The 26,237-nt window shown below is 39.0% G+C and overlaps 1 protein-coding gene across 1 annotated transcript in view; it reads left to right on the plus strand.

Moving 5' to 3' along the window:
• LAMA2 (laminin subunit alpha 2) overlaps positions 1-26,237 on the plus strand; it is a 448,946-nt gene that overhangs the window by 404,784 nt on the left and 17,925 nt on the right. The window contains exons 53-59 of the mRNA XM_029224020.1: positions 2,721-2,841; positions 5,321-5,497; positions 9,136-9,284; positions 13,887-14,063; positions 14,310-14,478; positions 24,015-24,127; positions 24,448-24,637. Of these exons, the coding sequence (XP_029079853.1) occupies positions 2,721-2,841; positions 5,321-5,497; positions 9,136-9,284; positions 13,887-14,063; positions 14,310-14,478; positions 24,015-24,127; positions 24,448-24,637 (1,096 nt within the window). The remainder of the gene's footprint in view (positions 1-2,720; positions 2,842-5,320; positions 5,498-9,135; positions 9,285-13,886; positions 14,064-14,309; positions 14,479-24,014; positions 24,128-24,447; positions 24,638-26,237) is intronic.

Raw genomic sequence — 26,237 nt, forward strand, 5'->3', positions numbered from 1 at the left:
GGGGAACAAACTGGCCTCTTGGGTTGAACCTCAGACTCTGGTCTCCCAGGTACCGTACTGTCTGCTGAACAATCAACCTGTGCTCCCAAATGCGTACTACTGCCTGGTTGCTTTTTGCTAGCCTGCAAATATGCAAGCGTTAACATGGCCCTTGCACCTCTTGACAAAGCTGCTTCTTTCTTGCCATGTTTATTTAGAATTTAGCTATGGAGTCAGTATTTCTCTGGAAATACTATATGTAAAACAAGTGTTTGCATTAATGACGAGGAAGCTTGCGGACAGTCATCCTAGCTTCTCAGGAGCATTTCAGTTCCTATTTGTAGGCAGGAGGTTTTAGCGTGGAAGTTGTAAGCAGCAGGCCTCCGTAAGTGGCTGATCAAACTCTGGCTAGAGCTACAGCTGAGTGTTTTGGTATTTCAAAACCTAGTGGTGCCAAATTTCCCGAAAGGACATAATGAAGCTGAGCTGATCTAAGAAATTTTTAAAGCAAAGGCTAGACTTTTAATACCAGAAACCAGACTATGTAGAAATAAAAGTGTGAAAAAAACAATCCAAGTTGTTTAATCATGATACAGTTATAAGACCAATCAAGTGCTGTTTGCTGAGATGGCTGAAAAGCAGAGGCTGGCTTTCAGTGAAAATATATGCTAATAAAACTCTGGAATGACATTGTGTAGCTTTGTAATTTTGTCTCTGAGGCAAACAGAGGAAACAGTGGCCTGTGGTTTTCATTAGGAATCTGATCACCATATGTGATTACTTATACCCTGTGATTTTCATAATGTCAAGCTTGCTAAATCATTGTGTTTTGAAATGATTCTTTGTATTTCCCTGAAACAATGAAGTGTATAACTTGTAGGAGTGATTTATTTTATTGATAAGACCTCTGAGAAACTTGTGATAAATCAGTCTTCCTCTAAGCGAACGTGGAAGCAAATGAACACTGAGAATGAAGTCCACCCATTTCCTTTACTTTATACAAGAAGAATATAAGCAAGATTCTCACTCTCCAGTTGGCATGTGTTTTGTAATAACCAGCTAATTGAACAGAAGGGGAAGACCTTGGGAACAAGTGGAAATGATCAAAGAAAATAAAACAGTCCCAGAGAGAGAGAAACAAATAGAACAAATTCCCAGCATGACATAAATCACCTGATACGCACTCCCAGGGTCTGATTTGCTTTCCTACCTGTTTGTCCTCATGTCATGTGTTTTTTATTAAGACAAAAAAAGGAATCCTGCCATCATGGGACAGTGAGGAGAGAATTAATCATTGTCCAAATAAATATAATATCTTGGTGTTGATTGGACAGTTTTTAGAGTTGCTTATTAACATAAAAAAAAGTGTTACTTTTTCTATTGTTGTTGACCTGCATTATTCAATATGGTAACCACTAGCCACAGTGGCTATTTAAATTTAAATTAAAGAAAATTTTTTTAAAAATGGAACTTCCCTGGTGGTCCAGTGGTTAAGACTCCATACTCCCAATGCAGGGAGCGCGGGTTTGATCCCGGGTTGGGGAACTAAGACCCTGCATGCCGCACGGTGCCGCCAAATAAATAAATAAATAAATAACAATAAAAATTCAGTTTCTCATTGGCACAAGCTACTTTTCAAGTGCCAGCAGCCATATATGGCTACTAATTACTGATTTGGACAGTGCAGAAAAGAATATTTCCATCATCACAGAAAGTTCTACTGGACAGTGCTGCTATAGATGAAAGAGGTGTCATCACCATTAATATCCTGCTAGCTTATGTTTATTGAGCACTTACTACGTGCTAGCAAGTTTATCCCTTTTTAAGAAGTAGTGAGCAAAAAGTAAACATTCAAGTGTCATTTGGGTACTGAAGCCATTTTCAACCTTATTGGAAAAATTAAATGTATGTTTCGCGACCCTGGTTGCTTTATTTTGTTACTGCTGCAATACAGAATAAGGACTTTAGGGTCAATCTGTAAACTTAATCTTAAAGTATCTATTTTTTAGACTATGTAATCCAAAAGAATGTTTCTCAGGTTTTATTTGACTTAAAATCTTTAAAGAGAAATATGACATTATCTTATTCTTCAGCTAACTACCCCCCCAAAAAAAGTCTCAATGAAAATATTATCTTTTCAAAATCAATGTTTCCAGATATTTTTTTAATTTTGAGCAAGATTTTATTTAACTTTGTCAGTATGTAGTTTGATTATGCTGTCCCATACAAGTTCTGCCCTTTGTTGGAAAAAAAGAAACACATTTCATTATGCATATGAAGCACTTCATAAGAAGTCAGTTAATTCCTGTACCTTGTATTTAAATGCAATAGGTGAGATTATTTTTTTAAAGGAGAGGAAGAAGAACTACATAAAGACTCCTTGTGCAGGATGGTGCTCATATCCACTTATCCAACCAGTAGCTAATGGAAGCATAGTTTGCTGGGTGCATATGTGTGTGTGTGCACAGTCTGAGAGACGTGCCTGCCTGTGCAGCAATTTGGGAAGCATAGTTTTCTGGGTGCATGTGTGCACGTGTGCGCAGTCTGAGAGATGTGCCTGCCTGTGCAGTAATTTGGGAAGCATAGTTTGCTGGGTGCATGTGTGCGCGTGTGCACAGTCTGAGAGACGTGCCTGCCTGTGCAGCACTTTGCTCCATGTGGCTTTCATCCACTAGGCACACACACTATACCGCCATTGCCCTAATGATACTGCTTTTGTTTTCCATTTAACTTTTCAACAGGCCGGAAGTAAATTTGAAGAAATATTCTGGCTGCCTCAGAGATATTGAAATTTCAAGAACTCCATATAATATACTTAGCAGCCCTGATTATGTTGGTGTTACCAAAGGATGTTCACTGGAGGTTGGTCTCTTCTTAATGACTTCCTAAATACATTCATATCAGATTTCACTTACTTAGGTTGGGTCTATTACAGGGACCAGTCCTTGTTAATATATTTTAAATTCCTACTGACCCTAGTCTTAGCTATGCATAAATGATAAAGCAAGATGGAAGTACTTCTGTAAGTTTTCATGATCAGCTGAACTCAGGAGAACAGAATTATAGAGACCCCAAATTGTGAACAAGTTTCCCACACGTACAGCACTTCATAGCATGTATTTTTAATATGAATTTCTTTTCTGGTTCCTTCTTCCTTTCCCACACTACTTATCTCTTTTCCTCATTTTTGTCATCTATATTAGATTTAGTTTATCTTCATGTATTTTATGTAGCTTTATTAGTAGCCTTAAATTATTTTTCTGAAATGTGTCAGGTGTTTACACAAATAGCAAGTAATCGTTTACACCATGATCATTAGTGCATAGAATCTTGTTCACAGCTTAGAAGTCAAACCTCCTTTTCTTTGAAAATGGCACATAGCGGGAACCATCTACAAAGACTTGGCTTTGACGGGACTGCAAAGTCCCCTGTTATCAGGTATCTTCAGTATCTTTTCTTTATTGCCAAAGCAGCCCAGAAGCTTCCTGATACCACTTGACTATTTTGCATTGACTCTTCAGTAGAGGCTGATCCATAGGAGAGAGGAACACAGGTCACAGCGCTGCTCTCTTATTATATCTGTAAACAAGATCCAACAGTCATCAGCAAATATTAGTAAAAGTTTTATGGGAATTCTAAAAGTGATGAGTTTGTTTTAAAAAGAAAATGTCAAATATATCATACTTACAAATATTTAATTACCCTGATGTGACACAACTATTCATTTTAGCTGCTTCCTCCAATTAAGATTATGTTAAAGCATTGTGATAGGAGATGAAGGGATTTGGGGAAAAAGAAAAAGTAAATCACCACTGAGCCATGAGGTTAAAGACTGAAACAGAACTTTCAGGGTCTTCACTGTGCCTAGTTACAGTCTCCAAGTTGGAATTAGCCATAGACGTCCACCCTGAGAAGCTTGGGAATGAGGACAAAGGAAGTACATACAGAATCGAATCTCTAAGAATCCATACTAGCCTCTTTTTACTCAGAGTTTTAATCTTCCAAAGCCTAACTCTCATCCACATGCAAAAGATATATACATGAGGATGGAAAACTGTCCAGAAAAGGGATAGCCTGTATGTGTGGAAATGATGATTCTGTAAAGGCACTTTTCAATAACTGGGAATTATTTGCAACTAAAATATGATGCAGAAAGTTCAATATTTGATAAATATTGAAAAGTCTGCACAGTAGTTTTATCTGAAGTATCCAAAATTCTGTGGTTTGAAAATTGGAATCAAAAACAGATTATACATTTTTACAACACATTTAACTGGGCCTGAAACACTGTGGAGGAAAATAACCTGCATTAAAGGATCCCTTGTTTTCACTCCAGCCAAATCCAGGACTTTTTAAATGAATGTTTTAAGCACTCTAAATGCCCGACTCCATGGCCGTGCTGAAATAAGTCCTAGCACATTCATACAATGGACTGACCTCCTGCCATTATAAGTGATGATGAGATCTGTGTTTACTGACAGAGAGATATCCTCCACATGTGAAGTGAGAAAGAGAAGTTACAAATGAACGTGCCTGTCATGATTCAGTTTAAATATAGACAGGAGGAGCGAGGAAGAGGGCAGGTGTAAAAGATAAAATGAGTGAATGAAAACATGCATGCATGCGTGAATGAATGGATTAGAAAAAGCTATATGCTTCTACACAGCTTTGGAATGGGGGTGATTTTTACTTTCTCCCTTTTGCACTTTGTTACCGTTTAAAATGTTACTGTTTTAATTTTATTATCAGCAAGGACAATGATACTACTTTCATTTTGAGAAGAAAACCAAACTAAGAAATATTTGGTTTATTTATTTTTAAGATATAGATTGTATCTGATTTTTTAAAAATTCCGCTAGAGTGTCTTTATATACTTGAGAGCAGCAAACATCTTTACCTTGGGCTCTTCACTGAGGAAGAATGCAGACAGAGACCATGGTCAGACTCAGCTATAAAACATAAGCAGTTAGTTGGTAGGTGGTATTCCAGGGATCAGTTAAGAGAGTTTTCAAGGGAGACTTAGCAAGACAGATTTAAACCAAAAGAAAATGTTACCTGTCAGTGATAACCTTTTATATTTCAAATCAAAAGTTCTAGAATAAAATCAGAGGCCCAAATTTTTATTTTAACTCAAACTGCTCAGAAAATTCAGTTACAGCTAGAAATAATATTTCTTTGGTTGCTCTTAAGCTCTCCATGTAACTGTGGGTTTTTATGTGTTCTAAAATGACACTGTATTTCATAGTAACGTTGAGTGCATTGAGGAGGGTGAGTGAGATGGAGAAATTAATTTAAATGTTCATTTCTAATGCTTTCTTCCCTTCTTTCCTTTTACCCAAAGAACGTTTACACAGTTAGCTTCCCGAAGCCTGGTTTTGTAGAGCTGTCCCCTGTGCCTATTGATGTAGGAACAGAAATCAACCTGTCCTTCAGCACCAAGAATGAGTCTGGTATTATTCTCTTGGGAAGTGGAGGGACACCAGCGCCACCTAGGAGAAAACGAAGGCAAACTGGACAGGTACCCTCACACGTAGCTAATAATGCATTTTCCCTAATGCTTATATAAAATAATTATTTTATAGAGACTCAGGTGAAGCATTTACAGTTTATAAATTGTTTTTATATTTTTTGATTTGCATCATTTATTTCCACTGTCATCTTCTTAGGACACTTCCTGTCTCCACTAGGATTTTCCTGTTGGTCAGTTCTAGGTGCAGACACACCTGTATTTACATCCATATTTCATATGGGTTTTGCATATACAAAGAGAGAAAGCTTAAAATACATTCACATTGTGTTAATCTTCTCTCTAAATCCAATTTCCTACCAGATCTGTAGATAACCAGATGGAGTCCCTTAAATTTAAATTTAAATTTAAATTTTTTTAGGATCAGCTTCCCATTTTCACTAGCTAATGTGATGCAGTCTGTTGGAGCCTAACCTGCTGCACCCTCTCTGGACAGAGAGAAGGCAGAGAATGGACCTGGGCAGGAGAAGGTGAAGAGAACACAACCAACACAGGCATGGACACTAGTGACATTAAAATAAAGCCTACACAGTGTCTGTTTTGTAGGGCTGTGAGCTTTAGTTTTCATACCCCCTAGCCATTTGATTCTGTTAAAAGCTGTCTCTTAGTTGTCCTGATCTAGGCACCATTAACTCTTTACTGCATGGATATTCCTCCAATACTTTCAGTCACATTTTTAAAGATATACATTTTTCCATTTAATCTCATTTTTCTCAGTGAAAGCATTCTTAGGAATTACCAGTATGCCATGGCCAAAGCACAGAGTGCTTTACAAATATAGCCTTAAATATGCATGCATTCTTGTAAATCAGGTTGTGTTGTTTGTAATTATACGTTTTTTAAAATCACTTTTAGCATTTAAAATTTAGTCATGGGTAGTCATATAATAATACCATTTTCTTCCCCCACAAAAAAAATAAACACTAAACAAAATATGGTTGACCCTTGAACAACACAAGTTTGAAGTGCACAGGTCCAGATATGCCCGGGTTTTATTCAGTAGTAAATATAACAGTACCACATGATCCCAGGTTGGTTGAAACTGAGGATGCAGAACATCTGATACGGAGGAACTGCGTATAAGGAGGGCTGACTATAATTTATACTCAGATTTTTGACTGTGCGGAGGGTCAGCACCCCGTGTTGTTCAAAGGTCAGCTGTATTGGCAAATAAAATCCAAAGATGCATTACCATGAGTAATTTGCAATATCTCAGGAATACAAAGGTGGCTTGGTATTAGAAAATCTAAAATCATATAATCATTTTGATAAATGCAGAGAAAACTTTTGGTAAAACTTAACAACCATTCCTGATTAAAAACAACAACAAAAAAAGACTTGATAAACTAAGAACAGGATGGGGCTTCTTGATAGGAAAACATTATAAACATTTTCTATGAAATCAAGCCCAAGAAAAGATGAATATTATCACTGTATCAGTCTTAGCCAATACGATAACAAAAGAACAAGTAAATATAGTACAAGAACAAGTATATAATTTAAGAATAAATATAACAAAACAAATGTAAGGCCTATATGGAAAAAATTACAAAACTTATTGAAAAATTACATCAGACTACTTATTAAAGTCAACATGTTAATGGAAAGACTCAGTGTTAAAAATATATCAGTTCTCCACAAAGTGATATGTAGATTCACCTTCAATGAAAATACCACCTTATCTTTTTGTAAATCAGGACAAGCTAATTCTAAAATTTATATCAAAGATCGAAAGCTCAAGAAACTCCTGAAATAGAAGAATAAGTTGGTGGACTGTCCTAGCAGATATCAGCACATTAGAAGCTAGAGTTTTGAACCATGGGAGTATGGTGTTAATTCATGGATAACTGTGTCAGTGGAACAGAATAGAGAGCCAAGTATAGATGGAAACAACATTTGGCAATAGGTGGCATTGCACATCATTAGGGAAAAAGTGGCCCTTTCAGTGAATGATTCTGGGGCAATTGGTTATCCATACAGAAAAAAATGAACTAATTTCTACTTCATGCCAGAAAGAAAAATAAATTCCCAATGAATTAAAGCCTTACATATGAAAGGAAAAAAGTTTTAAAAGTTTAGAAGAAAATATAAAAGGATAACCTTTGACCTTAGGGAAGAAAAGGATTTCTTTGGGAAGAAAAAAAAAAACCAAAAATATTTTTTGAAGAGTAGAGGGAGAAAAAGTGGTATTTTATCTCATATTTTACTATGCATAAGCACTGAATAAATATAAAATATAACTTCTCTTAATGCCTTTATGTTTTAATCATAAAAATTAAATTATTTTCTCACTGCTACAAATGATAAGCTAGTTATAATAAGAGGGCCAGATCAAACATTCTGAAATAGGTTTCACTAAAGGATATGTGTTTCCTAGGTCACAGTCAAATAATTAAGCACCAGCCATCGTTTTCAGATTTCTCCTCATCAGAACTAAATAAATGGACTTGAGTCATCAGCTTTCAGGATAGTTCTTAAAATAAAACATGTTCCCATTAAAACAATTAAAATGAGAAAATATTAAGCACTATAGTACAAAGTAAATTAGAAATAACATGTTAATGTTTCAACATTTTAATGATAATGAGTATCTAGTTTTTAAAATTTCATTGTCAATGCTATCTGAAAGAGGAAACAATGTTAAACAGTTCATGTCTGTCGTAGAATCAATACTGGTTAAATGACATACTTTATTCTTCAAAGCTACCAGTTGTGATGCCCATAGGGTCATTTGTGATAATGTTCTGCTAAAGGGGTTTGAGAACTCAGTCAGCTAAAAAAATTTTAATTGAGTAGATGGCAGCTGCCCCTTTTGATGAAGGGCAAGCACTAATCCAGATCCTCTGGCCATTTTGTGGTGGACACGACGCGGCACAGACGATTTTGTAAGTTATTGGAGACGTTATGATGTTTGAATGAAACCATCTCCACTACCTCAGGTGACTCGCAGGGGACCAAGTGATCACCGTGTATCAGGTGCCACCCCCCTGTTCCACAAGAAAGGGAGCAAGCGTGGCGTCAGCTTTGGGGACAAGGACTGCATTCAACCTCCCTGGGGTTCATAAACTGATCTCAAAACCATACTGTTTCTATAGTAACAGTGGCAAAAAGAAAGCAGTCCTGTTTGTGGATGAAAAATTGTCTTCCTTCTTTCTAAATGTGGGAGACAAGTTACATGTTGATAGCAATCTATTCCACCAGCCCTGAGAACGAATTGAAATCTAAACACTCAGAATGCCGTGAGGTTGGGAGTCAGACCTCATTCCCAGAAGCTAGCTGTCTGTTTGTGAGTACAAGGGAGAGGGATTTTATTGACACTCTTTATTTCCTGATGGGTTTTGTGAGTTAGAAGCCCAGTGCCAGCACAACTGTTCCTTTCAGCATTGCAGATCTGCTTTGCACAGACTGCTATGTTACTATCTCCACTTGCCACATCATCTAACAAGCAAAAATGGTAAATGATTAAAAAGCTATTTCCAGCTGCTTTAAATACTCTTTTTAAGAAAATACTGAGTCTTAACTTCTCAGGTAAGATCTCAGAGCGGATGAATACGCAGTTCTGTCAGGGAACTGAGCTAAGTCATAGATGAGACTCCTCTTTAATCTTCAATGACCATTTGCTATTGCAGGCCTATTATGCGATATTCCTGAACAAGGGTCGTCTGGAAGTGCATCTCTCCACAGGGGCACGAACAATGAGGAAAATTGCCGTCAAACCAGAGCCGAGTCTGTTTCACGACGGGAGAGAACATTCTGTTCATGTAGAGAGAACTAGAGGGTAACAATAGTCCTAACGACTGACTGTACTGTCATAACTAACGCGAACTCCTTTGCTCGCCTTAGTCCTTTACCGGACCTTTGTGTGTATGGACATATGATGCATTGCAAAACTATCAAGTAGTTTAATTTCATCTTCTTTATATTTCATACTTCGGGAACCTCATTTCCCTTGACCCTTAGGAGTTTTGTTCTTAACGTTTTTATGCTAGGTGGTTCTCCTCTCCACCTTTGGAAAAACCAAATGCATCTTCTGAAGCGTAGATAAGAAAACTCCCTCCTCACCTCTCAAATACTCTCTCCTCAAGTAGGGCATGCGCATGGTGAAACGCACAGAACAGCTCAGCTGGAGCCACCAGCCTTTGGCAGCTGCTGTTTCATTCAGGTTCCAAAGCAGTTATGGCAGCTGCTTAAAAATCTGTCACAGATACAGAGCGCGGCCCGCGGCTGCAGGACCCACGGAGCACGGTTCTGCGCATGCCTCGTCCCCGGCCCTTACCCCCGCACCCCCCGCCAAGGTGTGCTGGGTCCCTGCGGGACGGCTCCGTGAGGGAACAGAGTTGAGAGAGGGAAGGGAGAAGGCTGCTGTCCTGCCATCCGTGCACGGTGGCTGCCTTTCTGCTGATCCACCAGAGCACCTGCTTCCCAGCCCTGAGTCAGGGAATTGCTTATTAGTGTTATAAGCTGATTTCTCATTTCTTCAGAATGCTACAGTACTTCATACTTACTTTATTGGGGAAGTCATTTGGTTTTTTTTTCATCAAAATGTTGTATGACAACTCAGAGAGGTAATGAACTTAGAAGAACAATTAGAGAAAAAGAAAACAGAAACCCAGAGACTTCAGACCTCCAGACCCGCAATCCATTTTATTAGACTGAAGAAATAGAAGAGAACTGGAAATCAAATCTGATGAAACCTCAAAACACAGAGAATACTTTTAAACACAACAACAGTATGAATGTGTAGCAAAAGTTCAAGTAAGCAGATGTTATTCTGTACTTAAAAACCTCCATTTTCTAATCATCTTCGTGTGGATAACAGTTTAAATAAGTAGTAAGAATGCCTTTTCTTCTAAGTAAGTGATGAAGCTCTCCTTGGTTCATGTTTTTCTATTACATAGAGCATTAGGTTGTGGGATGAATTGATACTAAGCCTTCTTGCAGATATCTTCTAACTGAGATGTTTAGAAACCATGATTAAGACAAATGAGGGATCAGTATTTGGACTAACTTAGAACTTTTACTAATCTTATAGGCACATATTGCAGTCATGGTCTCTGAAGAGAAATGCAAACTGAAATTTTTCTCATTTGAATCTTAGGGAATGCTCTAGAATACTGATTTTACATGTCTTCTAGACTAGATTTCAGGTCCTTTGCCAAATGGTAGTCCTTCTCATTGTAGGAAAGACTTTCAAAGTCTTTAAATTTTAAATAACTTCAAGAAGCAAATGCAGATCTGACAAATATTGTTGGCAAAAAGATCACCCAAATATGTTATTTTGTAGAGAAAGAATTCTGACATTCTCAAGTGCATTATGGTGTTATGCTAAGGTGTCCTTTTAACAGGTGTGTCTCTTCAAGAAGGGTATTTTATTATGCCAGCTTCACAGCTGTTGGCCATCAATCCAGCCTTTATTTGATTAAGCTCAGTGTATAGTGCATCCCCCGAAAACTGGTCATTCAGTTAATTGGCCATATAAACAAACAGTTTTACTATTAGCTGTTAATTAAAGGATAATGTATTGGACACATTAGTGGGTTGTCACTGCCGTCTGTGGCAAAGCAAGAACTCATTTGCACCATAATGTCTCATTCAGCACTCTGAGGTCAAAAAACAATCATCACCTATCCTTTAGGCGAGCACTTCAATTAGCTGATTAACTAGAGATCACTAATGACCCTAAGAACATCTCCCAGAAACATATTTTAATGCTTCATATCAATTCTATGGCATGCTGTGTGTCAAATACTAAACAAAGATTATGTCCTTTAGTCATTCTAAATGTATGTGAGATCTGTATTAATATCATCACAGATGAGGATATATCAACTAATTTGCCAAAAATCACATAGCTAGTAAATAACAGAGGCAGGATTTAAACCCAGATATACTTGACTTTAACACCCCCATCTGTGCTCACCCGCTATTTATTCTTACCCTTTTTGTGACCTCAGAGATTTGTATTACTTCATGTTGATTATGATACTCCTATTAACTTGGAAATATTTGCTTTCTTCCAACACTATTTAGACCATAAATGTCAGCTGTTATTTCTTTTCTTAAAACTCTGGATAAGATGGCAATTTTAATACCATTAATACCACCTCATAATAGAGAGGCAAACTTTTCAGTATTACTCTTGCCCTTTTCTCTCCCTCTGCCTCTCTTTACCCGTCCTCCCACATTCTCTCTCCTTTTCTACCCCTTCCTCTGCAAAAATTCCACTCCCTTCACTTTGGTATCTAATTTCCTAGTACTCCAGTGACCTCTGCCTTTTATAACTGCTTGGCCCTCTGATCTTCCACCTGGAGTCCACCTCAGTGGCCAGTAGTTCTAACTGGACGAAAACAGTAAACCCTAAGAGCCTGGAGTAGATGTTTAGGCAAGTAGGTATTCTCCTACGTGAAAGCATTCTTCACACAGGTACAGAATTAGGCTAAAGACCACAAAGTTGTAGCAGATATTTCAGGAGTAATTTGAGGTTTCCAGAAAGGGATCATGATTTGGACACTGCAACCCAAATATTTCTTTCTTACCATCAATTAAAAAAATTTCAGATTGTGTTTCTCATGTAAATTGCAAATATCAGGGCACTTCTCTTAATATCTTTTACCATGTACGCAGTTCATTTGGTGGTGGTTTGAAAAAAATCTTAGATCAATATTCCATACAAATAAATAGAATTTAAGTAATAAAATATTTAATTATAAAACTTCAAGAATCAACTATTGAAATTTTAAGGAAATTCAGCTGACCTATCACAATACTAATAGTAATGTAATGATTCTTATAATGCTTTTTGCACATAGTAGGTCCACAGTAAAGAGTTTTTGAATAAATACTTTTTAGAAAGGAAATGCATCAGAATCAGAGAGGACATGTAGGTAATATCCCTATTTACAAAGAACTAAATAAATGACCTAGATTTGATGCTCCTAGGATGTAAAATACAAACTGGATTCGGCTATAGTCTTCTAGCAATGCCCTTATTAAGTAATACAGACTCAGCGCAATGCCTTAGTTAATGCTTTCCATGGTTCGAAATAGGCGTTCTTATCCTCATTTTATAAATGAATGAAATGAGACTGAGCAAGATTAAGTAACTGGCCCAAGGTCACACAGCTAGTAAGCTTCCATACTAGTGCTTACTTCCAGTCTGTTCCTTCTGAAAGCTCAGGCTCATTCTACATCTCCACCCTATGATCCAGTAAGAAAGGACCATTGCTATGGTCCTTGGCCCAGAGTCTGGCAAAACATCAATGTATCATTTCCCCTATTTTGCCTTTGAAACTAAACCCAACCTGTTCCCTCTACACCTCCTGAATAATGACATTTTGAGCCACAACAATATCTATTCTTTGTCTTATTCTCTTACATTTGAATTGTCCCAAAGTGGGCCAGTTGTTCAGTGCCATTTCAGAGCATCTTTGCCCTAGTTTATTGTTTCTAATTTGACATGTGGTTTTTCTTCTTTCTAAAATCAAGTAAAATGGCATTTTAGAACTGAGTTTTCCACCTAAGTACTTAGGGTTTTCTCCCCAGATGTGAAATAAGTTTTCAGCAAACCATTCATGATCCTCGGGCTATTGACTAACACTTATGACTAAGAGCCCCATGCTGACTACTGGGACTAAAGTTTAAAATCTGCTTCTAGAACAAAAGAGAAAACACCTTTGGTCATTTTCATCAGCAGAATTCTTTGTCTCCTGATTCTGTGCCCCAGGATCCACAGAGTGAATAAGTAGCATGAGGTGCTCAATTAGTAATGTGCGAGTTCTCTCTCATAAGCAAATTAGGGAAATTAATGAAACAGCCATTAAGGAAAATCATTGCCGAGAACAGTTAGCATGGTATTCTGGCCTGCCTCTTCTATTCAAAAGCCAGCAGCTACGTTCTTTATAAAACATCCTGTAAGTGTTTGCTGTTGATTCCTGCAATCTAAGCTCTCAGGGGTACAGTTTGTTCCCTAGCAAGAAGATGAGAGCTAGCACAAAGCAAGAAATAAAGAGCTAAACAAAACGTGACCCCATGCTGTGCTAAACCGACAGAGCCTCCTGCGATTAGACATTACTACCCCTTACAGAAGCCTCTGCCCCACAGGCTCACGTGTAAGGCCGCTGTTGTCAACCACCACCAGAGGCTAGTGTTGCAGCTGCACCATTGCCTTGTTTCCGGAAACTCAAGGAGAGTTTACAGGGGAGGCAGAGGGATGAGATCCTGAGAAACAGTGCTGTGTGCTTAGTGTCGAATCCCTAATCGTCAAACTTGGCTCTCTTAAAAGCTTCAGGAAGGAGGGGTGCGGGGTGGCAGGAAAGAGTTGGATTTCCGGTTGTGTCGGACGTTGTGTGTTTTATACTTTTTATTTTCAATGTTTTATCAGCATCTTTACTGTTCAAGTTGATGAAGACAGAAGGCATGTGCAAAATCTGACAGTAGAACAGGCGATAGAAGTTAAAAAGCTTTTCGTCGGGGGTGCTCCACCTGAATTTCAACCTTCCCCACTCAGAAATATTCCTCCTTTTGAAGGCTGTATATGGAACCTCGTTATAAACTCTGTGTAAGTGAATCTCCTTGTTACTAATTTTTTTTTTTTTTTTTTTTGGTATGAGCATCACTGTTGCATCTACACTATCTAAAACCATAGGGGGAAGGAAACAGTGAAGATCTTCAGGTTAGATTTTTTTTTTTTTTTAAATTGCACTGATGACCTTTAAAATGGGAAAGGGGAAATTTGATGTCATGGTAAGGAAGCAGGACAATGAAAAATAGGAGAAAGTATTGAATTTTAATTATATTCCCGTAGCCCTATGGACTTTGCACAGCCTGTATCCTTCAAAAATGCAGACATCGGTCGCTGTGCCCATCAGAAACCACCTGAGGATGAAGATGGAGCAGTTCCAGCTGAAACAGTTATCCAGCCAGAGCCAGTTCCCACCCCAGCCGTACCTGCACCCACCCCAGTTCTGGCACATGTAAGTGTTTATATCCCGTTGCTTTCTCATTTTAACGCTGTGTTTTTAGTCATTTTCAGAACTAAGGTTATTCAGGATATCTAGTATACTCTACTGCTAGAATTAGAGGAAGGGTCACTGTAAGGAACGGCACCAAGAAACGGAGGAGAGCTTAAACAAGCTTTATTTGGAAATGCTCCCGGGCGAGGTTCACTGGTCCGAGAGAAAGGGGCTAGAGAAGTCGCGCCCGGGTGCGGGCGCGAACAAAATTTATAGGGGTGGACGCAGGGGAGGCGCTTGCTGTGTGAAGCAGCCCTTTTTTGGTAATCTCTCGGGTGTTGTGGCAATGTCAGGTGTCGGTTACATCAGGCTCAGAGCCGTTGGTTCCGCCCCTCGGGGAGCGGGAAGACCGGGGCCGAGTGGTGTGGCAATGTCAGGTGTCGGTTGCATCAGCCACTTTGGCGGGGGTTCCGTCTGGCTCCCGGGGCCCTTCCCCGGACCTGCTGGCCTTACAGTCACCTGTCTATGAAAACCTTTTCTCCTTATATCTTCCTTGGATTACTTTCTTTTATATATCTGTTCTCCTTTAATTTTCCTGTTTATAAAATGGCACATGTTTTCAGTTGAAAAGTTAGCACAGAAATGTCTACAGGATCAAGAATAAAACCCACCTACCATAGCACCACACAGAGGCAACCATATTGATTTTCAGCCCCTTTTATTTGCATTTTGCATAGTAGATCGCATATCATGCATACAATTTGGTATTCTACTTTTTAAAACCAGTAATACATAATTAAAATTGTTTCTAAACATCATGCAAATGTGCGTATCTAATATGATCACATGTATATGTGTTTGTGTGACAGACAGACACACGCAAAATATTTCATAGCACTGGAGGTAGTATATCCTTGATTAGAGTGTGGATTCCAGAGTCAGCCTGCCTGGGTTCAAATCCCAGCACTCTAACCTACCATCTGTATGAATGTGGGAAAGCTACTTGGCTAATCTATTCCCCAGTTTCCTCATCTGTACAATGAATATACTAACAACACATATATCAAAGAGTCATTATGAGGATTTTTAAAAATGCTTGTTAAACCCCTAGCATATACTAAGCATTTAATAAATGGCATAATTACTATACAGTAATGATCATAATGACTGCTTTTTAACAATTTCTATCCAATATTATTGTAATTTTCCTAACAGCTGTGTAAAATATATACCTATATACCATCATCCCATTTTTCGTTGAGTTAATAAGCATTAGCTAGCCTAAGTAATACACCCAGACACGGCCAGTAAGTGACAGGATAGGAATTTTGATCCAGTGGGTCTGATTATACAATCTGGTTCCTTATCACTGCAACACTTTGTGAAGCCAAATAATCATCTTTTAGGAAAACTGGCCATTTATTCCAAGCATCATTTCTTCCTCTGTAAAATGTGGGTATTACACCTGCCTTGCCTGCCGATGGGATTATTGTAAGAATCAAATGAGGTAATGCATGTGGAACTTCTTTGAAAAGTGAAAGAAGCACACACACGTAGACACTGTGAGGAATCCCTGCATTTACTAAGTAACTATATAGTATGTGTCCAGTATTCTGCCGGGCACTGTATATCCATTATTTCATTTGATTCTCACAAGCTATTGTTTTATTTATGTTTATTTATATCATTGGAAGTATTACTAGCCCCAGTTCACAGAAGAAAATACCTACAATCACACAGCACAGCTAGCAAGTGCAAGGCTGTCAGTCATGTGGGGATTAGTTCAAGGAGTTGATTTTCTCCTAAGACCTCACTGAGATCTGCCACGTGGACCGTAGAATGTTTCCTTAGCTCTTTCATAACGTGGCCTTATGCTCGATTTCCCCCAGCAAAGGGAAGGCTAATGATCCTCCCTCCCTTCTGCCTCACGTACTGTTCTCTAGACTGTTGTCCCTCGTGTCTGTTCCCTGGACTCAGGAAAGTGTTTTCAACTGAAGAATTTAAAAACACCATGGTTAAAATAAACGTTTTTGACCTTGGATCCAAATGTCCATTTGGATTCTATAGCAAAGTGGATCCTAAATTCTGAACAACTGACTTAGAATTATAAATTGTAATTAGCAGAAGCCCTAGAGACCAGCTGGTCCAATCTCCATCTTAATACATGAATCTTTTTATATGATACTTGATGTGGACTTACAGCCTTTGCTTGAACATTCCATTGACGAGGATCTTCCAGTGTTATGATGAGGCAGGCTCTAGTCGTTAGAAAGCCATTGATTATAATGAAGTAAAACTGCATCCCTATAACCTCTACGTAATGATTGTGTTTCTGTAGCCAAACACATTATATCTTCTCTAACAAACACCCCTTCAAGCATTTGAAAACAGCTAAGTGTTCTCCTTTCCCACGCTGAATATTCCATTATCTCAAGCATTCTCCTTAATTTCTAATTCCCATAGTCACACTGATAATATTCTTACATTTGCAATATCTCTTAAAAAATATGGCACCTAGAATAGACCATACTACTCAAAATGGAGTGCCCAGTTCAGAGAACAGCAGAGTTCCTCCTTTCACTGGTCTGTCATCATATTCTACTAATATACCTGGGAATGTTTTAATGTTTTACACGGATGGATCATGCCATTAGTTCATCATTAGGTACCATATTCAGTCAACCAAAACCTTGAGGGCCTTTGTATCACTTGAACTTCTCTTGAATCAGGTCCCTCAGCCAGTCCACATTGAATTGGTCTGGTTTATTGGTGAATAACACTGCTGGTCGTCAGTGATCACCTTTCTTTTCTTAGTTGTATTTCTAAAACACAAACTTTCTTTTATAGGAGGTCTCAAGCATATCCTTCTGTGGTCTCTAGAGATCACATTTTTTCCCTTTTTCTGAAAACAAAGGTACTTTCCCATCTGGACTGGAGATTTTAACTCATTTAAGTTTTCTTATAACCTTCTGTTCTCATTCCAGTTTCCATTTTCTCTCAGCAGTATATGTTTTAACGTCTCCAAAAATGAGCATTCCACTTAGTAGATAAGACAAAAGCAAGAGAGAGGTTGAGTAGCAGTCCCGTGCATTGGTACAGAAAGACTCATAGAACATCAGATCTTGCACGTTATATTTATGACTATGTGGTCAAAATTACATATTTTAGAATTTTTCATCTCTATTGGGCTGTACTGTATTTTCAGGGTTTCAGATCATGAAACCATACAGATCTCCTCTTTTAATCTGATTTCTTTCCCTTATCTTCATTCTTTATTTTTTTGTGTGTGTGGAGAGAAGTGTCGTCTTTTTAAAGGCTACTTAAAGGTTTGACAATTTATTTCATGACAAATATTTATTAAAAGGCTACTAAATGCAAAGATGAATAAGACATTTATGACATTTATTTTATGACAAATATTTATTAAGAGCCTACCAGAGAAAGAGAAAGAAAGAGAAACTGAGAGACATATTTGAGAAAGTAAAGTAGACATTAACATAAATAACACAGTAAGCAAATATGTGTAGAGGTCAGTCAGGATAAATGCCAATATGGGCTGCAAACACAACCTGCTGGCTTCCAAGACTGAAAATTAGAAGCATGGCAGGGGACACCGTTAAACTCCATCCAAACAAAATGGGTAGTGGTACCTAGAAGTGTGAAAACAGGTCCATAAAATGCAAATTGTAATATGCCACCATACTCCTATACTTAAAATCTTTCAATTGAAACAATATAAAATGAGGATGACATACTTAATGACATTATGTTAAGTAGGGAAAACAGGATATAAAACTCTGTATACTGCATAAGCATGTCTATATCAATAGCTAGAAAAATGCATAAGAAAAACCTTTCCAAGAAATGCATCAGATGCTAACAGCAGAGGTATATGGTCCAGAGATGATTTTCATCATTTCAAAAAACACTCTTAAATGTGTTTTGCTTTCATAAATGTTTAAAAAGATAAATTGAAAGCAGTGGTCTTTCAACCTTGATTCCTCCACAACATCCAGTTATACAGCTGATTTCTTCACTGGGGAAGAGGGACAGGGTGCGTGATCCCCTCTCAGCTCCTTTGCGTTGAGAGTCACTGAGGAAATAAACTGGGTCTTTAATCCAAGTTACCCACGATGCGGGTCTGCCTGCCTGTCTTGGTATAACCCACCTACCTTTACTCAGTGAACTCGGGGGGCTCACTGAATAACTTACTGTCCTCTCTAAATGTAAGTAAACTCACTGAAAAATGAGGATAATATCTACCCTGAGGATTATCATGGACTAAATTATATACACTGTGTGCAAAGCACCCAGCACCATGCCTGGCTCACGGTAACACTCCATCATTCTTCTTCTAAGGGAACTAGTTAGTTTAACCTTTCACACTATTAGGGTGAGATCAAGCGCTAGGAAAAGGAGGGTGAGCATTCCTTTTTAAACAAACTCCAACACGATATGGTTATTATCTCTCAAGTCTCCTATCATTTTCAATTCTCACCATTTTCTTTTCTTTTTTTAAAATCAGAATTCAGAATTTTAAGAATTTAAGAATTAAGACTTACACATTAATTCCAGAAGTGGGAACTGCCTAGCTATATGTTTCTTATTTGTTCTAGCACAGTTGACAGAAACCCTCTCCTATTCTCAGTTCCTTTAGTTTTCTTCTTTATGCCATCGTACCCCTCCCCACCAGCAACTTACAGCAACAGGACGACATTCACTCTCCTCCAGGGCAATTTAAGAGTATCTTGAGAAAGCCCTGCCCTGTGAAATGGATTATGTCAATCCTATTATTAATACATGCCAGAACATCATAGATCAGAGAGCATATTTTATGCGTATTATCTCATTTGATAGTGTGATACCCTGTCTTCTCTTTATACTTTTATTCTTCAGCCCATTTAGAGCTGCATAAAACATTTCTACACGTTTTATTTGTGGCTATTTCTCGTGGAGGACGGGAGGGATTAAGAGTGTGGACTTCTAGTATTACAGAAGATTGTCAAAATGTGACAGGTTCTCAGCAGGTATATACGGCGTTTATACCAAGTCTTTACAACCAGCATGGCCTGTGTGGATTTGTATACAGTAAGCTGGCTGCATGTTTTTTGTTTTTTTTTACTTGAAGTTTATTGGAAAGTTGAACTTTGAACTTCAAATTTTAAAACGTGAATAACTAAGAAGAGCAGCCAGGAAGAGTCCCTGTGCTGTTCGGGGCTCTTGGGGAGTTGGGGGAAGGAAGGGAGCAGAGAAGGAAAGAATAGAGCAAAAGAAAGCTCTTCCTCCAGCAGACTGAATGCTGTGATTTTAAAAGCTAAGTACAGTCCCGGCCAAAGGATAAATCAATTGGATACTGATACGTATTTAAAGGGGAAACATACATTTTCCATACTGCAAAGAATTACTGTTCAGGCATTAGTGTGTAAATAGTGCCGCAAATGCCCACTACTTAGCAAAAAAGCTTACGTGCGGGGAGTTAAACTCAGTTTCTCAGTAAACAGCTTGAACAGGGATTTTGTATTTCAGAATATTAAAGTCAGTGCCGTAAAAAGTATCTTCCGCTTAGTATTCATGCTGAAAGAGCATCACAAAGAAGCACCCAAATTCGCAGATGTCATGTTAGCCCACATTTGTTAGAGGATTTTTGACTCATGAAAGAAGAAAATGATGCTATTTTAAATTAATTTTGTATTGAAGTATAGTTGAGTTACAATATTACATTATTTTCAGGTGTACAGCATAGTGAACCAGTATTTTTGCAGATATACTCCAATGATGCAATTTTTATATCATTCATCATTTGGTGCTTTCAAGGACAGAGATGCCAGTTTTGATCAATGCAACTGAAATCTCTACTCTGCACCAATCTAGAGTCAAGGAATGCTTATCCACCAATCATATGCCATCCTGAATCCAATAACTCATTTCCAAATGTCAGCCAACAATCAGCAGTTGGAAATGACCATGCTTTATTCTGATCTGAAATTAATTAACAATATGAAGGCGAAAATGTTAAGCTCCATTACTAACCTGCGGCTCTACCCACTTGCGTTAAGCATGGCTATGGGCAGCATGGCTTCCTTCAGAATCCTCTCCAGCTGTGTCCCTGTTCTCAGCAACAGGTGCAGGGCCACATTTAGACTCCCCACCCAAGTCTTGTCTGCCCACATCTTGTCACCTGCCAAGCAGAGACAAATAAGGAGCAAGCACATCCTGCCCTCTATTTTCCCCCATATGTACTTTAAAGAGTCCCCACAAGGTGGCAGGATCGTAACATGCTGAGATTGATGAGCCACTGCTATTTGTATTATTGTTTTAACACATTTCAGAGATAAGTGTTTCCAAAATAGCACAGGTCATGTATCACATCCATAAAGACAATGCCTCCCCTCGAGCTGGCTTGGAGAAGGACGACTCATCTTTCAACAGCCATTCTTTAAAGGTTCCTTAAAATTACCTCATTAGAAGATCCTTCCTCTTAGCTTAGATTTCTATGGGAAGCAGGGTTGAAAATGTCCTTAATGACAAGATCATTTTATTCTCGTGCAAACCTTGGGGCATTTTCTATTCCATCTCACATGGTCACTCTTTAAAATGCTATTAGGGACTTCCCTGGTGGCGCAGTGGTTGAGAGTCCGCCTGACGATGCAGGGGACACGGGTTCGTGCCCCGGTCCGGGAAGATCCCACATGCTGCGGAGCAGCTGGGCCTGTGAGCTGTGGCCGCTGGGCCTGCGCATCCGGAGCCTGTGCTCCACAACGGGAGAGGCCACAACAGTAAGAGGCCCGTGTACCGCACAAAAAAAAAAAAATGCTATTAGAAGGAAAAGAGCTGCTTGAGTGGCCAGGTGAGGAGCTCCACCCTCTGTGGGGTGTGAGGGACAAGGAAGAAGAGGCACAACAAACAGGCAAACCTGCTGGGAATGTCGGGCCTGGTTTCAGATCCACCCAAGGGAAAATGATGCAAAGCAGACACAATCCATCCCACCTCCCCTTAACCAAGTGAGAGGAGACATCTAGGCTTGCACCAAAAACATTACCAGATTAGAGACTGTTGGAGAATTGTCTTCCCATTTAAATCCTAAAGTAGATACACAGAAAATCCTCTTACACTGGAACCTCTCTGTCCTCTTTCAACTGCCAGTTTTATAAAGGAAGGTGATAGACAGTTTATTTAAACTGTTTCCATAATATCCATCCCACTGCAAATTGATGACAGTAAATGTCCACTCGGATGTCCTTAAAGAACAATTAACTTACATAACGGCTTTTATACTTTGCATTTACCTAATAGAGTGACGCATCTCTTCTATAAAACTGGCCAATCTGAGAACACAGTTTTATTAGCCACTGTTTTCCACCTGCTTCTCAGGATCCACCTGTTGTAAAAGTGAAGCAGAAGCCTCTCCGGGTAACACTGCTCTTCCTAAATTTCAAGTGGGTGTATGTACCGTGTAACGCTTCTAAACAGGACCCTTATGAAGTCAAAGGTTTTTCTAAAACAATGTAAGCAGGGCCTTTTTCATCTAGAAAAATCTGATAACGTGTAGCAGAGCCACTCAGCTCAAGACCAGTGTTGGAAATCACGTGTCCAGTCTACCAGCAAGCAAGGTTAGCATGGTGTTCAGGCCACAATGCCCCAAACATGTAAAGACAAAAGGTCTCCATGACAAATAGCTGCTACCAATAAAAGACCTACTCTTTACAATAGCCACTTTGATAATTTAAAAAATTACATTAGAAAAGTTGTTTTATATCAACATATATATGTAGCCACTAGACAATGTTAACAATAACACAGAAATAACCTGCTGGTGGTTTCCTTTTAGGCTATGCATTATAGTTCCCTAATTCCTCCACATCCAGTGACCTTTTCAATCCCTCAGTTTTTCAGAGCTGAGGGTTTAGAGATATTTTAGCTAAATTCTGCCCCTGATGGACTCCCAGCAGGTTGGATTCTCTTCGAGATTTCTGCAGGCTACTTACGTGTGTTGTGAGGGTCCTCTCTACAGGAAATATTGTGAGAGGTTGATAAATGATCCCAGTTCTATTAATAGCATCATTGAAGGCTGAGACATTAAGCTACCAAGGCCTTTCCATTTGGGCTCTTTTTGCAGTCAGGGTAATAAGAAAGGTGCCACATGTTGATTCCAAGAGAGGCCCATTCAGCTGTGTGAATAAATAGCATGTTCCTGTTCTACCCGCTGGGTTTTTGCATATCTGTGTGAATTTCAGCCACAGTCTGCTCTTTGTAACTGACCATCTCCTGGGAAGCAAGAAGGGAAATACTTCCATAAAGCCCAATTTTACAGCATTTCAAAACACTTAAAGCTTTTTACCTGCTGTGGCAGAGTGCTCCATTTGACTAAGCTCCAGAGAAAAGAGGGCAAGGCTTTTCCTCATCAAGTAAAACTTTCCTGTGCGCTGGTGAGTCATCTCCAAGGCACACCCTGGGAAGAGCTGCATCAAAAGCCTGCCTTGGGCTGTTTGGGAACCTCTGCTGAGTCAGCGCGCACGGGGCAGTGGCCCATCCACAGCTATTAAGTGCAGATCTTTAAAAACAGATGTGTTGTTGAGAGCAGGCAGGTTATTTATTTTCTCATGTACTTTGTGTTGTAAAAGACTTCTTAAGCAGCTTGTACTTGGAGCTATTTCTGTGAAAATAGAGACCAAGGAAAGGAATTGCGGTTTTGGTAATTTGAGGAGCCTTGATTAACTATTGAGCTGAGGGTTACAGTAGCCAAGTAAGGTCTACCCAGTCAGGCCTGGCTATGTAATTGGCAGGGCCCAGGGCCAAGTGAAAATGCAGGGTACCTTGTTCAAAAATTATTAAGAATTTCAAAATGGTGACAGCAGAGCATTAAGCTCAGTGACTACACAGGAAGCCTGCCTCTGAAGCTAGCCCTGCAGCGAGCTCTACCTCGTAAGCACCCTAGGAAGTTGATCTTTGAACAGTGGCAGTTGAAATGGTGTATGGCAGGTTACATTAAAAAGTGTGCTGGGTTGCCTAGCAACGGGCTAAGCCTGAATGGGCTGACTTGCAAGTTGAGATACACCAGCTTGAAAGTCTAAATTCATGGAAACCTTCTAGCACCGATAATTTTCAAGAAAAAGTAAGCCGGTGGGAGAGAGAAATGGGGAGGACAAGAAGGACACATTTTGCTACTCTTGTAACCCAGTGGCAAGCTTGTCATTTTCCCTGTTCAATCTTCTAACGATATGACTCTTCATAAATGAAGTAAAAGTGAGAAGGAAATTCCAGTTTTCTCAGAAATATAAATAATAGATTTCCTTAAAGGATAATGAAAACATGCATTAATCAATGAATATTTTTGAGCACCATTCCTTTGGCAATGCAAAGGTGCAGTATAAATAGTAAGTACCTACTATGTAGTAGAGTACAGAGGTGAATAAGAGACAGCTTTCATTTCTAAGGAACTTAAATGAGATTTTGTGAGAACATTAAACTAAAATATAAGAAACCATTAGACAGCAGCATTACATTTTTAAAGAATGGAGTCCAAAATCTCTGTTCCTTCTCTCCTTGGTATTTTACAGGCTCCTTGTGCTGCAGAATCGGAACCAGCTCTCCTGATAGGGAGCAAACAGTTTGGGCTTTCGAGAAACAGTCACATTGCAATTGCATTTGATGACACCAAAGTTAAAAACCGGTATGATTTATTCTGAGATATTAGACAAGAACCGATAAATGGAAGTACTCAGTATTTGTTTATTCAAGTTTAATTAACTATATTTATTAATAAATGAGGTGAGCTTTTTTAGTTCACTGAATACTGTAAAGAATAGAATTATATCAATATTTGTCTGAGCCTGAGAAGCCAGTTGAGGAACTCAGCAGACCTAGATAGTCCTCACCTTGGAAAAGGTTTTGCTATCCTTTATGAAAAAGCACCATGATCAGATGCCACTGTATCCTAGAATAAGAACGTTCTTATTCTTCTGTTTTACTTCGCGTACTTTTATTTCACAGTCTCACCATTGAATTTGAAGTGCGAACCGAAGCTGAATCAGGCTTGCTCTTTTACATGGCCCGGATCAATCATGCTGATTTTGCTACAGTTCAGCTGAGAAATGGATTGCCCTACCTCAGTTATGACTTGGGAAGTGGTGACACCAACACCATGATCCCCACCAAAATCAATGATGGCCATTGGCACAAGGTAATAGTCCCCAGGATGTTGGCAGTGCCCTACGAGGGGTTTACTGGGTGGCAGCCATCGGCATTCCCCTGGTGCCAGTATTATCTTGCTAGTGCAGACACTGACTCTGGCGGTACTGGAATGTGGCCGAGGCTAAAAATAAAGTAAGTGCCGTATACAACTGCCCAACCTAGGAAGACGTGATCAAACCTGGGTAGGTTTATAGTTGACCACTTACATGCCTCATCATGGTACTATAAGATTCCATCATTGCTGTACATCTGTGGTTCCCAAACATCTGTCCACAAACTAGGGCCAGGCAATTGAAGACATTTCCAATACTCTAAGTAAGTATTATTATTATTATTATGGGACAACGGAGTGTGTTAATCATAAAGCTCTATGTATTCAATTTAAAGGAATAATATTTATTCTAAGATTATATTTTCCTATTTTTAAAGTGCTAAAATAACCTCTCTTTATGAAATAATATTTGACCAACTTAAAAGCTGGCGACCTAAAATGGGCCCTATGGCTGCGCCTTCCCCCCCTCTCCCACCCCATAGTGGTCTGAGCACACCAAGAGTCTGAGAATCTGCTACCTCACATTTAAAGGCCTCTGGGGTATCATTTCCACCAACAGTCATCTGGAACAACTTTTTAAATGTTGGCCTTACACCCAGAAGCTGGTACTATTATGGGCACAGAAGGCTCACCTGCCAGCTTACTCTCCTCTTTGGCATGACTGCAAGTAGATAATACACTGCCTGATTAAAACGAAAACTCGGAATTTGTCTGTGCACCTGTGGTAGCCTATCAAGTAAAGCTTCCCTAGGTGGACAAATTAAATGTTTAATTTTTAGAGTAAGATATTATTAGATATTGGATTTTATATATTAACATATTTGGACTTGTCGTATCATATAGAAAGCCAAGGAACCTGAAAAAATACAATATAAACGCAAAGTCAACTAATTTGTTATCTAGAAATAAGAAATTTCCTAGGGAGCTTATGACTAGCAAATACTTTATGCAGGAGCTCTCATTAAGGTTTATTCTCATCTCTGGCTAATAGCATAATAAATATGACACTTGAGAAAAGGACATATTGTTGGGCTACAATGAGGCTGGGATTACGCTAAGTAGCCAAATTAAGGAGGGATTTCATCCTTGCAGGTTTTTAAAAAGTTATTTCCAAAACCAGAATAGATCAGTGTAAAATAAGGTCTTAAATTACTCTAATCCTGATGTAGATTCGTTTTTAAACCATTATTGTACTCCAGCATTTCACAGGGTTACATGCTCCTTTTCCTAAATTCAGACTCAAGGATTTTATGCTCAAGCTAGCCTCCACACTTTTTATTTCACTCTGCCCCAGAAAATAATTCAATCCGCTGCTGTCATTTCAGCCCAGGCAGCCTTCCATCTTCCTCCCCGACTCTGTACTAGTCAGCTGCTGCCGGAATGGCAGTGCAGCCCGGATGCACTGCACTCCTGCAGTTCTGCACGAGAAGCGCCTCTTAAGCAGAGGGATGTAGCATATCTGAAATTGTGCTGGGAAGACCAGGCTTTGCTCAATCAAACCAATGACCTTTTGAATTTGGACATGCATTTTGCAGCC

The sequence above is a fragment of the Monodon monoceros genome, unplaced genomic scaffold, assembly GCF_005190385.1.
Source record: "Monodon monoceros isolate NGI ecotype Baffin Bay Population unplaced genomic scaffold, NGI_Narwhal_1 Super_Scaffold_15, whole genome shotgun sequence".
In the NCBI taxonomy this organism is placed as follows: Eukaryota; Metazoa; Chordata; class Mammalia; order Artiodactyla; family Monodontidae; genus Monodon; species Monodon monoceros.